The sequence below is a fragment of the Fundulus heteroclitus genome, chromosome 5 (assembly GCF_011125445.2).
Source record: "Fundulus heteroclitus isolate FHET01 chromosome 5, MU-UCD_Fhet_4.1, whole genome shotgun sequence".
Classification (NCBI taxonomy): Eukaryota; Metazoa; Chordata; class Actinopteri; order Cyprinodontiformes; family Fundulidae; genus Fundulus; species Fundulus heteroclitus.
The window spans coordinates 2779730-2792839 of record NC_046365.1 but is presented as its reverse complement, the minus strand read 5'-3'; the positions used below and the strand labels follow the sequence as shown (position 1 = coordinate 2792839).

The 13110-nt window shown below is 42.3% G+C and overlaps 1 protein-coding gene across 3 annotated transcripts in view; it reads left to right on the top strand.

Moving 5' to 3' along the window:
* kdm2aa (lysine (K)-specific demethylase 2Aa) overlaps positions 1–11661 on the top strand; it is a 28913-nt gene extending 17252 nt beyond the window's left edge. For all 3 annotated transcript variants that reach the window (XM_012852844.3, XM_036136723.1, XM_012852843.3), the window contains exons 14-25: positions 181–304; positions 790–918; positions 1936–2019; positions 2287–2319; positions 3088–3190; positions 3327–3941; positions 6067–6226; positions 6872–7114; positions 7212–7375; positions 7453–7599; positions 10641–10859; positions 10955–11661. In XM_012852844.3, the coding sequence (XP_012708298.2) occupies positions 181–304; positions 790–918; positions 1936–2019; positions 2287–2319; positions 3088–3190; positions 3327–3941; positions 6067–6226; positions 6872–7114; positions 7212–7375; positions 7453–7599; positions 10641–10859; positions 10955–11136 (2203 nt within the window). In that variant the 3' untranslated portion in view covers positions 11137–11661. The remainder of the gene's footprint in view (positions 1–180; positions 305–789; positions 919–1935; positions 2020–2286; positions 2320–3087; positions 3191–3326; positions 3942–6066; positions 6227–6871; positions 7115–7211; positions 7376–7452; positions 7600–10640; positions 10860–10954) is intronic.
* Positions 11662–13110: the final 1449 nt, after the last annotated feature.

The window sequence follows — 13110 nt, the reverse complement described above, 5'->3', positions numbered from 1 at the left end:
TCTGTGAAAAGCTCACACCTCTATGTTCAGCCTACAGGTGTATAACTACAACTCTTCCTCATTAAAAAGAGTCTGTATGAAAAATGTTACTAGGAATGTTTAATTTCTAGATGATGATCATCGTCATGATGAAGGTGTTTGTGACGATCCTTCTTGTCTTCATATTCCATTTCTCTGCAGATGTAAGCGCTGTGAGGCTTGTATGAGAGCAGAGTGTGGAGACTGTAACTTCTGCAGAGACATGAAGAAGTTTGGAGGACCAGGGAAGCTCAAGCAGACCTGTGTGCTGCGACAGTGCCTCTCAGTAAGGAGCAGCTGGCCTTTATGGCTTTCTAGAGGGGGACTCTCACTTTTGCAACAGAATCAGAAATATTTCACTAGAACGTGATTAAAACCATTAAAGACAACATTAAGCGTTTGAGTTTAGTAACAAGATTTTATGTCCAACTCCATCTCCAGAAAAGTTCCTTTTCTTTAGCACAGGACGATTTTCTAATTTACCACATTATTAGATGCTTTATCTAAGAGACACGAGTCCAAAGAAAATAATTCTTTTGGTTTTGCTCATATAAGACCTACATAAAAATTTGACCTATTTGGGGAATCTTCCGGGTTTTTTGTTTTTTTTCTGCTTTTCCTGCATGTTTTGCGACAAGGCTATAGTAGTTTGTACCCCATTCTAACTAGAAGCATTATAGACGAGTGTCATTGTCGTGAACTGATGGCTGTGTTTTCCAACCAATCCTGGGTCTAAGGATCATGTCTGTGTTGTAACCTTGTGTTGTGCAGCCGGGTCTCCCTCTGTCTGCGGTGTGTGAGGTCTGCAAGGAGCCCAATCAGGAGGAAACTGGAGACCCTTCGCTCACTCTGATGGAATGTTCCAGTTGTGCACAGATAGTCCATCCTGCCTGCCTTACAGTATGTTGGGAATAATCCTTATTATTTTCTTGAAGAAATCTGGTTTAGATCCAGTGCCGTTACATTAGCTCCATCACAATAGAATATTAAGATAGTAAATGGACTGAATGTTTTTTTTTTTAGTCAGACTGACCACTAGAGGCGCTGTACACCCAAACACACTCACTAAAGAGCACACATTCATACACCGATATGCAGATCAGTAGGCAGCTTGGGGTTTGGTGCCTTGCCTAAGGGCACATCAACGTTTGACAGGATGCTTGAATCACACCTACAACTTTTGCATTGCATGACGAGAACTGTTTCCACTGATCCGCAGTCGCCCCAGTCTGTCTGTTTTCTTAAACAACTAGACTGATAAGGCTGAGAAAGCATTGATCCACCATTAAGATGCAACGCACAGGTCTTAGGAATATGTGTCCAACATATATTCATTTAAGATAAAGGAAGTAAAAAATGTTGCTGTGATTCATGACCGTGAGCATTGGATTAAAAAAATAAGCTTTATTGTCCAGCTCAAACTGTGAGCGCACAATGAACATCTAAAACAAAAACTGAGCAAATGCTTTGGTGAAGATCAAGTGTTTAAGGAAAAAATAGAGTAGCAGGTTTTCCAGTTTTCGCATGGCAGCAGAATAACTATGTTTTTTCATATCTGTTTTTCTTGTCGTTAGGTTGGAAAGTTTTCTTCCATAATGTCTTAATATTTGTGAAAAATTAGGTAAAAAGCACAATGTTTGATATTTTCCTTTAGTGTAACACCTACAATAGAAATCTACTGTAGGAAATGTGTTGTCTTGTTGGAAGAACCCACACTTTATATTTGTCAAAAACTATAAGTTTTCTTTTTTTAAAAGGTGCTGGAATGCTTGCGGCTCTAAGCAGGTTTTATTTAGCCGGACTAAGGGTAACATTGGCTCTCTGGGCTGTGAAGGTTGCAGACCCCAGATCTAGATGCTGCGTTGTTAGAGTTACTGCTGACTTCTCTCCTTAAAGGTTTCTTTGTTGTCATGTTAGGTTCAGGGTGATGGCGTAGTGAACAAAGACCTGCCCAGCTGCTGGGAATGCCCAAAGTGTGTCCAAGGGATCACTGACCGAGAGGTACTGTTATCCTAATCTCTCTTTGACTTTGTATCAGTAATGGTAAATTTACCATTTACCAGCCGGTTTGGTTTGGTTGCTCTGCTGCTGGATTTTTGTTGGTATCCCAGAAAACAAAGTGTGCTGCAATGTCACCACATATGGCATTGAACCTTTAAATCAGTCCTGGTATTAAGCCCTCCATGTGTTAGTATACTGAGCCTGGTCACATGGCTGTTAGAATCATTAGACTCTTTGATTTGATGATTTACCCTTTTCCTCCTGCAGTCTAAAGGTGACAGAGGTGAAAGTCTTTCATTGGTGAGTGTTCAGAAGTCATTTATCTTTGACACTTTATCTGTGTGTGTCATTTATATATCCCTTGAACTTTTTCACGTTACTTTACCATCACACCTTTCAATGTACTTCTTTAGAATTTGTGAAGTGACAGAAAAGTTTTTCGTTGTAATGTGAGGAAATAATCTGAAAGCTGTATTCAGCCCCTCAGTCAATAGTCTGTAGAACCACATTTAACCCAGCTGCCAGTTTTGGAGGTATTGACTCCATCAACTTTATACAGCTAGACACTGTTTAAAATGTTTCTTATTCTTTTTCTAATTCAGAAAAATGACTCAAGCTGAATCAGAGTGACTAGAGAGCATCCTAAAATGTGCTTTTTTTAAAGTTTTACTCCAGATTGGATTTAGGTCTAGACTAGACATTTCCATCTCCAGTCCTCCAGGGCTGGTCCCCTGCCTAACATCTGGCCCTGCTCCAACACATCTGATGAAAATGAATGATTTACCTCTTTATTCTATCATCAAGGTCTGCTGAGGCCTACTAATTTAGCACTCCTTAGGTTCAGCTATGTTGTCTGTCCCTTAAGGACTGACTTTGGACCCACTGGTCTAGACTGTCTAGCTCTGGTCTAGTGTTTAGTTGCTAGATTGCCTTGTAATCAGCTTCCTTTATCTTCTCATCAATTTTCACCAGCTTCCCTTTCTCTGCTGAAGAAAAGAATGTGTGAATGTGATCACATTTTAGTTTCTTTGGGGTTTAATCCTCTGCCTCTTTCCCACCATCGTGTAGAAGAGGAAATCCTCGTCCCTGCTCGATGCTCGTATAGCTAAAATCTACAGACGGCAGCTCCACAGCCAAGATGGGGATGATTCAGCCAGTGATGAGGATAATGGTTAGTTTGCTTTCAATATTTACTGGAGGCACATTTTATTGCCTCTTATCGGCTGCTTAATTACTTAATAAATTCATGAAATTAATTTTTTTTTTTGTAATTAATGAGTTTTGCTGTTTTGATATCATCTTTCTAGCATCTCAGAGAAGAAGAATGGGGCTTTCTGCACAAGGACACTTGTCCAGAAAGTCCTTTGGTGCCAACAGGAGAGGCCTTCTGCGAGGGGGCTTGTCCCACAAAGGGAACAGAGGAGGGCTTGTGGCGGGGGGCTCCATCTCAGTCCTCAGACTGAAGAGGGGGATGAGTATGAAGGAGGCCGGGCGGCGAGGGCGGGTCAGACTCCGAGGAGGCTCCAGGATGCAGAGAAGAGGAGATGACTCCGAAGAGTCGGATGACGATGAAGATGACGACGAAGACGATGATGACGACGACGACAATGATGACGATTATGACGAAGACGAGGGTGACAGTGAAGAAGAAAAGGAATATCTGCGTCACAAACACAGGAGGCGCAGGAGGGACTATGATGACGATGACGACAGTGAGGGGCAGGATTACGACCCTGAAGAAGAGGAGGTGGACACGGCAGAAGACGAAGAGCTGAAAAAAGAGGACGAGGAGGACGACGGACGCTGGGATTCGGACCCAGAACCCCCAGTGCTGCTGGTGTCTGACCTGAACGACGACCTGCTGAGTGGCTCCTACCTGACAGTCACTCTGCAGCAGCCACACAAGGCCAAGACCCAGTCAGGTACGCAGGGCCAGAGGGACGCTGGCTGGACTGGAACATTTAGAGTCCTCCTCTAGTGCTGCTCAGGAACATGTTCAGATCACACACTGAGTTATTCAACTGATGCACTTTGATTGAGACGGTCTTTCTTTAATGTTACAAATGTAGTTTTAGGTTAGGCTTTTGAAAGGCTAAGTTACTGGGATAATGTCAGTCAAATAACAGTATCAAAGGTGGGCTAAATAATTCATCAGCTTTATTTATATAGTGCTTTAACACCAGCCACAGCTGACTCAAAGTGCTGAACATCAGAAATAAAATTACAGTAAGATAAAATGGAAAAATAATAAATTAAACACAATAAAACAATGCAAATATAGATAAAAACCATACCAGTAAAAAATAAGTGAACAAAAAAAGTTGGCTTGAAGGCCAGTAAGTAAAAGTAAGTTTTCAAACAGGTTTTAAAAATGGAGAGTGAAGGGGCCTGTTGAAGATGCATGGGTAGAGCGTCCCACAGAGAAGGTCCTGTCTGTCTCCTCTAAGCTTCCACTTTGAGCTGGGAACCACCAGGAGCAACCGGCCAGCACACCTCAGAGACTGATTGGGGTGTAGCGGTGGAGAAGCTCTACCAAGTACAGTGGGGCCAAGTTATTTAAGACCTGAAAAACAGACAAAAGGATTTAAAATCAACTGAGAGCTGATGAGGAGAAGCCAGCACCGGAGTAATATGCTCTTTTTTTATGTGTTCCTGTTAAGAGACATGCTGCAGCATTTTGTAGCAGCTGCAGACGAGCAAGTGAGGACTGGCTGGCTCCTTGACAGGATAGATTTTACTTTAGCTACTCTTTCTCAAATGATACAAATGTGGCCTTTATTTGACTTCCAAGCTTAAAATTGTCTGGCTTAAAACCACGATTTGTTACCATGGACATAACATACTTTGATCACTCAGAGGGCTCCGACATCTTCCACCAGGACCAAAAACAACTCGCTTAGTTTGGATCATGGAGAGTGAGACGCTGGTGGATCAGAGCTTTATCAGTTTGAGCCGCTGGCTCAAGGTGCTAACTCAGCAATGCCCAAAGCTGGTGCTGCCGAAGCAGTGGAGAACAGGATCAGTCCATTTATATATTGTCATATTTATTTCCTACTTTCTTATCCAGGCAGGATCACTGACAGCTTTGTGAATCTTGATTCATTTACAATGTGGAAATGGAGTGTGGTTGATCTCCTCTCAGCGCTGTCTCACAGGCAGCTTTCTGCCTGTCAGACAGCGCTGAGGGAAGTAGGAACGGCTCACAGCAGGACTTGCTGCTGCCTCAAAACAGTAACTGCAGAACAAGTGGTGCTGTCATGTAAACTGGGCAATAACACACAAACTTGCTCTTCTTTTTTGGAACCAAAAACAATATGGATTCACAATTCAATGCAAGACCACCGTTTAACCTAAGGAGGGCACCATAATAGTTGTGGTTCCATTACATTCTGCTAATTTCCATAACACATTTTCGCTTCGGGTTGTTGATCAAGTGACTCGTGTGATGCGAAAGAAACTGTTTCCATTGCAGTTTTGTGAAATATACCAATTTTGATATGGCTGAAAACCACCTCATACTAGCGCAAAAACCTTTTATCCAAAAATAGGAGTATGTTTGAAATTGCTGTGTTTCTATTGAACAAATGCATTTTCGTGATTACAATTAGCGCAATTTATTGGTCAATGGAAATGTGATTAGTGACGGTTTTAGACACAAAAACAGGATTTTAACAGATATGCAGTAATTTGTCAAACTTATGACCAGGATATGTAGACAGTACTATAAGACAACCAAACTAGAAGTGTATTAGCAAAAAAATGGTTGATTTGGGGGTGAGCTATCCTTTAAGCGAAATAGTAGCCTAAAGTACAAATCACTGGAAAGTTAAACCATCTGGCATTCCTCTTGGCATGAGAATTGATTAAAAACCTGAACGACGAAGGTCCTGGTATTAAACACCTTTATTTGGACCCGTGGTTTATTCTTTTGCTTGTACCTGTTTTAAACTACATGAATATTTCTGTTTTTTTGGTCACAAGAAAGCCTTAAACCTAAAAATGGGAAAGTGTTGTGTGACCTTTGAACTGGCTGTTTGCATTGCTCAGGCTCCATCGTCCCAAAGCTAGAAGCAGCCATGGGGCTGAGGTCGGCTGCAGGCGGCGCTGGTCAGCAGGGCTTCATCCAGAGGAAGGCTGCTCATTCCAAACCTTCCAGGCTCCGAGGTGCCGACTCCGCTGACACTCTAACCCCCAGAGGACCCGGCAGGTAGAGCTCACCTCTGCGTTTTTCTTTTTCAGTAGCAAATACTCCTGCTTCTGTCTGATAACGGACCAAAGCATTTCTGTTCTGAGATCAAAGTACACACAAGGCTGTTGGGCTTTGAAAATGGGTAATATTTCATTATCTCCTGTATGTCACTACTGGTTATTATCAGGCCCTGTCAACAGAGCTGCAGCCATTTTCACAGTCACCAACATGTGCCCTGCTGGTTTGTGCTATTATCTTTGTAGGGATATTAATATAAGTTTAAAGTGGAAGCAGCCCTGCCCATCTGACCAAAAACAAAAACTGAGTCAATCAATTGTGGCGCTTTGTGCTGTTAAAATGCTGATTTGTGCCCTTAACTGGCAACAGGTCACCGGCTGTGAAGTATTAAATATAAATGGGAAAAAATAGTTTGATATGATGTGGTTTAATCGGGTGCATAATACCTGTGCAACTATCAGTCACCTCGTTCTATACAATTAATGGGGTATAAATGGTGAAATGAGAGAATGGAGCTTTAAACAGCGTTAACCAGGCTAACCTGCAGCTACCATTTCTAAGCTAATACATACTGTTCTGCTCTGAAGACGTTTTTTTTTTTCTTTGTAACTATAATTTGATCTTCTGTTTTGTCGCCTCTATCAGGCCTCGTCTTCGAGGAAGCCAGGGAGACAAGAGCAGCAGAAGTTATTCTGCCTCTTCATCAGAGGAAGACCAGGCTGACACTCCTGCTGCCTCCCTCCCGTCGTCCTTGCTGTCTCTGCCGTCCTTTAAAGATGCAGGCAGCGATCGGGGCGGGGAGAAGGAGGTGTGGGTGTCGGTCTTTAGATACCTGAACAGAGCTGAGCTGCTGGCCTGCATGACTGTCTGTAAAGCTTGGTACAAGTGGTATGTCCTCCTCATTCAGCTTACAGGAATGATCCGGTGTTTGACGCCGTCTCCAGTCTCACCCTGCCTGCCCGCCTGGCTCTGTTGTGTTGTGCAGGAGCTGTGACAAACGCCTGTGGAGTCACATTGACGTGAGTCGGTGCAACCCGCTCAGTAACCAGGCCCTGGCAGGCATCATCAAACGCCACCCCACCTCTCTGGACCTGTCCTGGACACCACTGGCCATGAGACAACTAAACTGCCTTCTTACCAGGCTCCCAGGTACAAACCGCCACAGAGACTCACCTCTCTGTCCAAACACGTCTCACCTCACTCCCACTCGTGCTTTTTCTCTGTAGGTTTGAGGGAACTGAGGCTGACCGGTCTGCCGTGGTCATGTCTGTCGGCTCTGGTCTCTCCCACACTGCCCCAGTTGCAGCTGCTGGATCTGCGCTGGTGTGAAGGCATTAAAGAAGCCCAGATAAAGGAGATCATCATCCCGCCTGGTCAGTACAAATGGAATTAGGCACAATCAGAATTAAATGGATGTATACCAAAACAGTCTCTGTGAAGTTGTTAAAATCTTTGCCCCACTGTTTCTGGCTGTGTCCTCACATCCAAAGAATTGTAAAATGCCAGAATACAGAGTTCCACTCTCTTTTTATTTCCCCCTCAGCACCTGCTGACACAATAAATGGCTTTGAACCATTAAACCTATTTCTTCCACATTTGCTGGACCAAATCTTGCTTGGCGGGAAATCATTGTTATTGTTCGGGTCAGTTTAATTTCAGTTCAATTCAGTTTAAAGCCCAAACAGTTTACGCTACAGTCAGAGTCAGGCACAGTTTTAAAGGTAATGTGAACCACCTCACAAACTAAAACTTCAGATAAAATCAGAATTGAGTGTTAAGACCTGCAGTGGGAACATCAGGGGTCTTGAAGAACAGACGTGGCATCACCTAGCATCAATATTGCAGAACTATCATAATGGCGGTTTGCTTTATTAATAAATCACTTGTAAATATTGCCGGATCAAGCCTGACCCTCTGCAACGCCTCGCAGTAAAGCAGCAGCTCAGCGTGATCAAAGTCAACAGTTATTAATTAAATAATCTACAGCAACTTTAAGAGCCTCATATCAGAACATTTACTCACGTCAGTCAACTCTGTGGTCTCACCTGAGTGATCAGTGGCTTTAGCTTTAGCTTCAGTGAACACCAACGTTCATACTGTGTTCCCAGTGACATTCCAGTCTTTTCTCTCTTAGAATCATATTTTTTTGCGTTTGTTTTTTTTTTTTCCCTGGATATGGACCATTCTTCATTGTTTTGCTGGGAGATGCTAATAGCTGTTAGCTGCCTCCTTGTTTTAACTCCTGCTGCACATGCGCAGTATGTACCGTAAATAAACACGAAAGGCTTTATTTACTTAAAAACTGAGCAAAAAGAAAGCATAGAACACCAAAATAACAACTAATACGCCAGCAGGATGTGATAATATTTCATAAAAACTTCTTTATGCAACCAGAGTGAGCTACTGATGTATAAATTCAATAAAAAGTCAAATAACATGGGTATGCACCTTTTAAAGGACTATTGGTTAATACTTTTTTTTTTTCAACTGATAAATAGTTGATTATAAGCCTCTGTAGCATTATAGAGTTGTGTAATTCCCTCCATGATTGTTTAAGTTGCACCGCATGAGCAGGATCATTTTTTTTTTTTTACCAATCTGCATCTGGCCAGAGTTGCTGCTTTACAACTACATGATTTATTTAGAATAACTACTAAACACTGATTAATTCCTCCATTTTCTTTTTATAAATATAATAATCAGGAGTCTGATTTTTGCACACAAAATAGAAGTACTTGCTGACATTTTGTTTTTAAAGCATGGATCTTCTTTTGGAGGCAGCTGGCCAAAAATACAAAGGCATATCTCTGGTATAATTTAGCGTACACCACGTTCCAGTAGTATGTTAGCAGTTCTGTGTCTACGAGGCATTAAATCAGGCATTTTCAAGCTTGAGTTATCAATGACCAACTTGTTGATGTATCCATGGTCCAACACACCTGATCCAAGTGGCTGAATGACCTCCTCAGCTTGCAGTCATGCTATACAGAGCACTGCTGATGACCTCATTCACTGTGCTGTTTGTTTCTCTGCCAGCTCTCAAGGGCTGCAGGGTGAGGTCCTGCTTTAATCGTATTGATGAACCGAGGGGTGTGACACAAGTAGTCTGTTTATGTATCATTTGACTGAATCATTTCAGATTTATATTAGAATAAAAATGTAATTTGCAGTTTTACCCAACAGTAGTCCAGTGGTTCTCAACCTTCTCACGCCAAGCTGGTATAGGAAAAAACCTTAAACCATCACTCAGACATAGGGTTGGGAATTGAAAAGATTTTCACGATTCCGATTCCCTTATCGATTCTGTGAAACGATTCGATTCTCTTTTCGATTCCAATTTGGGGAAAAAGGAGAACAGTTTGATGATGAGCATCAACATTGTTTACCTAACTATCACACGACCTTACAAACTAACAAGGTCAAGATGTCCACAGAAAATGTGCAACTGGAGTAATATTTATCTTTGTTTAAATAAAAAAGGAATATAAGAACAAACTTAAATACAGTAGATGAGTTGCTTAGAATACAAGAAAATGTAAGTTTGTTGTGACAGTTGCTTATTAATAATCTCTATTTAGATAACCTCAGTCATCTAAATCTAACGGAGAAGGCATCCGTTTATTGAAAAAGCATTACTGTACAATTTTGGGAAATAAACTTGTCTCCCCCTAATTTAAATAAATGAGCGTCACCTTTCTCTCGCTCCCTGAACTGCGGAGCAACTTCGTAGCATGTTTCCTTACATCCATTGCAATAGCTAGAATCATGTAAGAATTCCAGCTACCAGTAAGTAGTTCTAATTAAACATGCTACCAATGAAGGTAGCATTTCTCTTCCTTAAAATGAAGCCAAACCTTCGACCGCTTACCCGATGGGGCGGCATTTTTTTTTTGTTTGGTTTTTCGCCTGGATCCGTCGTACTTGCTTACTGAATGCCGTGTGCGTAACTTGCGTAAAAAACGTGACGTAACTTGCGTAAATTGCGTAACTTGCTACTGTTGTGCTGCTCAGACCCGCGGCACGACGGAATCGAAAAGAGAATCTTTAAGCGAGCTGCCAAACGGTGCCACGGAATTGAAAAACACGGAACCGGTTCTGAACAGGAACCGGTTTTCGATTCCCATCCCTACTCAGACAGGACCCGTAGTTGATTGTTACATCAGGGAACACTTTAGGATTCACAAACTGTCAAGAAAATGTGGCCCTTTCTGCGCTCCATTCCTCTCACCTTGGAACTACCGATTTGTTTAATGATACACAAATAAGTCAGAGTTGCAACAGCGAAAGTATAAAGATCAGTCCTGCTTGCCAAGACGTTTAAACAAACTGATCCAGAAATATCAGAGTGGTTGGCTGGTGCGTCCCAGACTTTAGGAATCTCTGCTGTAGTGCTATTGTGTGTGTGTGTGTGCAGGTTTAGAGTCATCCCGCAGCAGGCTGAGGAACATGGTGACACTGCGTCTGTCCGGTCTGGATGTCAGTGAGTCGACTCTGAGGCTGCTGCAGCGCCACATGCCCCAGCTGGAGGTTCTGGACCTGGCTCACTGCAGGGACATAACGGATTCCTGCATCACCCTGCTGGCAGCTGCTGGGACTCACACCCGCAACAACCTCAGCGAGCTCACACTCGCCGGTGGGTGTTAGTTTGCTCAAATCTGAAACTCTAGAATTGCCTGTGGTATATTTTTCATTTGAGTCCTGATGTCTGCCCTGGTTGTGATTGGATAGGTTGCCACCAGCTGACAGATGGCTGCCTGGCCTACCTGAAGCGCTTCTCCTGTCTGACTCTGCTGGACCTGAGAGGCTGTAAGGGTATAAGCAGACGTGCCTGTGATGCCTTCATCTCCGACTTGTCCCACGTCGCCCTCTACTGTATGATGGAGGAAAAACTCATCCAACGCCTGGACTAAGGGCTAACCTTTCCAGAGATTTGAAAAACAGGTCGAACAAAGTTTTGGGAAGGAAGCAACGCCTTCATTTAATGACATTGATGCAGACGGACTGGAGTGCTGCCAATTTATTACAGGACTTGTATCTTTAAGTAAAAATACTAAGAAAAATGGGGTCAGTTTGTAGCAAAGCTAGTTTTTAATGCTTTGATGTTTTCTCTGTAAATAGAGGCTCTGTGTGTGTGTGTTAGCATTCTCTGTCCCAGTTGTGTACTAAAAATAAAACTTGTAGTCCTCTACGTGTTATCTAGTTTGATCTAAATATCTTAACTTTCTAATGATATCAAAGAGCATCATCAGTTAGTAGCATCAAGTTTGGACTAAGGCAAACTTGGTACAAAAGGAAAAAATGTTTTGGCAGTTGTCTTGCTGAATCCTCTCTGCCAATGCTGAACAGCTTTTGGTGGAAGCACCATGATGGTCTTCTCCCTCTGGGGGAAAAAAATTGGTCTTTTCACCACAGAAGGCACTCTTAATTGGAGCTGTTAAAATAAATTGATTTTTCAATCCTGAATGATTCTCATATTAATACCAAAAGATTGATTCATATAACCAACAATCAATTAAAAACATGCATTTTCCACTGTGAACCTGCATTTCCAGCTCATGCTCCACTCTGCGAGGTGAATTTTTAATTTTCTTTTTTATTCACCTGGTTTGTGTCCAAATAGCAGCTGTAGAAATCTCTGGTGTCCTCTATTTTCTGCCCTGGATCTGTTTGGGTATTCTGCCCCTCGGCATGTTTGTGAAAGCAGTTGTCTCAACATTCAGGGAGAGGCTTTGGTCCTTACAGCCGCCATTAACTACCATCAACTTTATTCATTTGCTGTTGAATGTTAATATAATACTAGTATCAATATGTTGCATAACTACACAGTCATGTAATTCAGATGACTGAAAAATGTTTTTAATACCAGCAATCTAATTTGGGATTAGAGACAATTGGTTCTAAATCTTGAAAATCAAATCGATTCTTGAAATTTGAATCGATACCCAGCCCTTATCTTGACGCAGAACGATATTGAGATGGGTCAGATTCTGCAGCCACTGGCAAGCCCACATCTCCACTGGCTCCTCCAACTCTACTCCACTGGCTGACTAGCAACAAATGCTGGTTGAATAATACGATGCTGTGATAGACTGGTGACCTGTCCAGGGTGTACCCCGCCTCTCTCCCATTGATAGCAGGAGATAGGCACCAGCAACCCCTCATGACCCCATGAGGGATAGACATGTTAGAAGATGGATGGATAATATGATGAAAGGCAGTTCCAGACAGAACTGGTCCTGGCCCCTGTACTGAAAACAATACTAAATCAATGTATTGTGATAATATGCGCTGGCACAGAAACGGTCACTGGTTGATAACTTATGCAATCTTTTTTTTTTTACCTATACAGTTTTACTTTAGTAATGAGTTAAAAATAAGGGGGTTGCCCTTTTAGCTACAGCTGTATTAAGGTGGGATCACAGTTTTCATCTGCTAGAGCTGTAAGTGGCTCTTTGGTTCACTTCATTTATCAAACTGAAATATTGCCTTATTTTCTTGTTTTTCTGTGGACCCCATGAAAAAACACTGGCCCCACCTTGGCACTCCTGGTAAATTTGATCTACAGCCATCACTGAACAGGATGGCATCCCACAGCGGCGTCTGACCAACATGTAAAGCAGGTGCTTGCCTGTTATGCCTGTATAGTCCCCCCCCACACACACACACACACACTTTAATGAGGTCAATACTCTAATTTCCTAAATGCTGGCACATTTGGAAGGAAAATGCATCAGTGGGTTGTGCATTCAACAAACCCTTTCTCCCATCTCCAAACAGCGTGTTCTATTGTTTGGTGTAGATGATTGGATTAACAAAGTTTAAGGGGAAATGAAGTCTAATATTTAACAAGCTGTATTACAACAGAAATTACCTTTATAACCCTT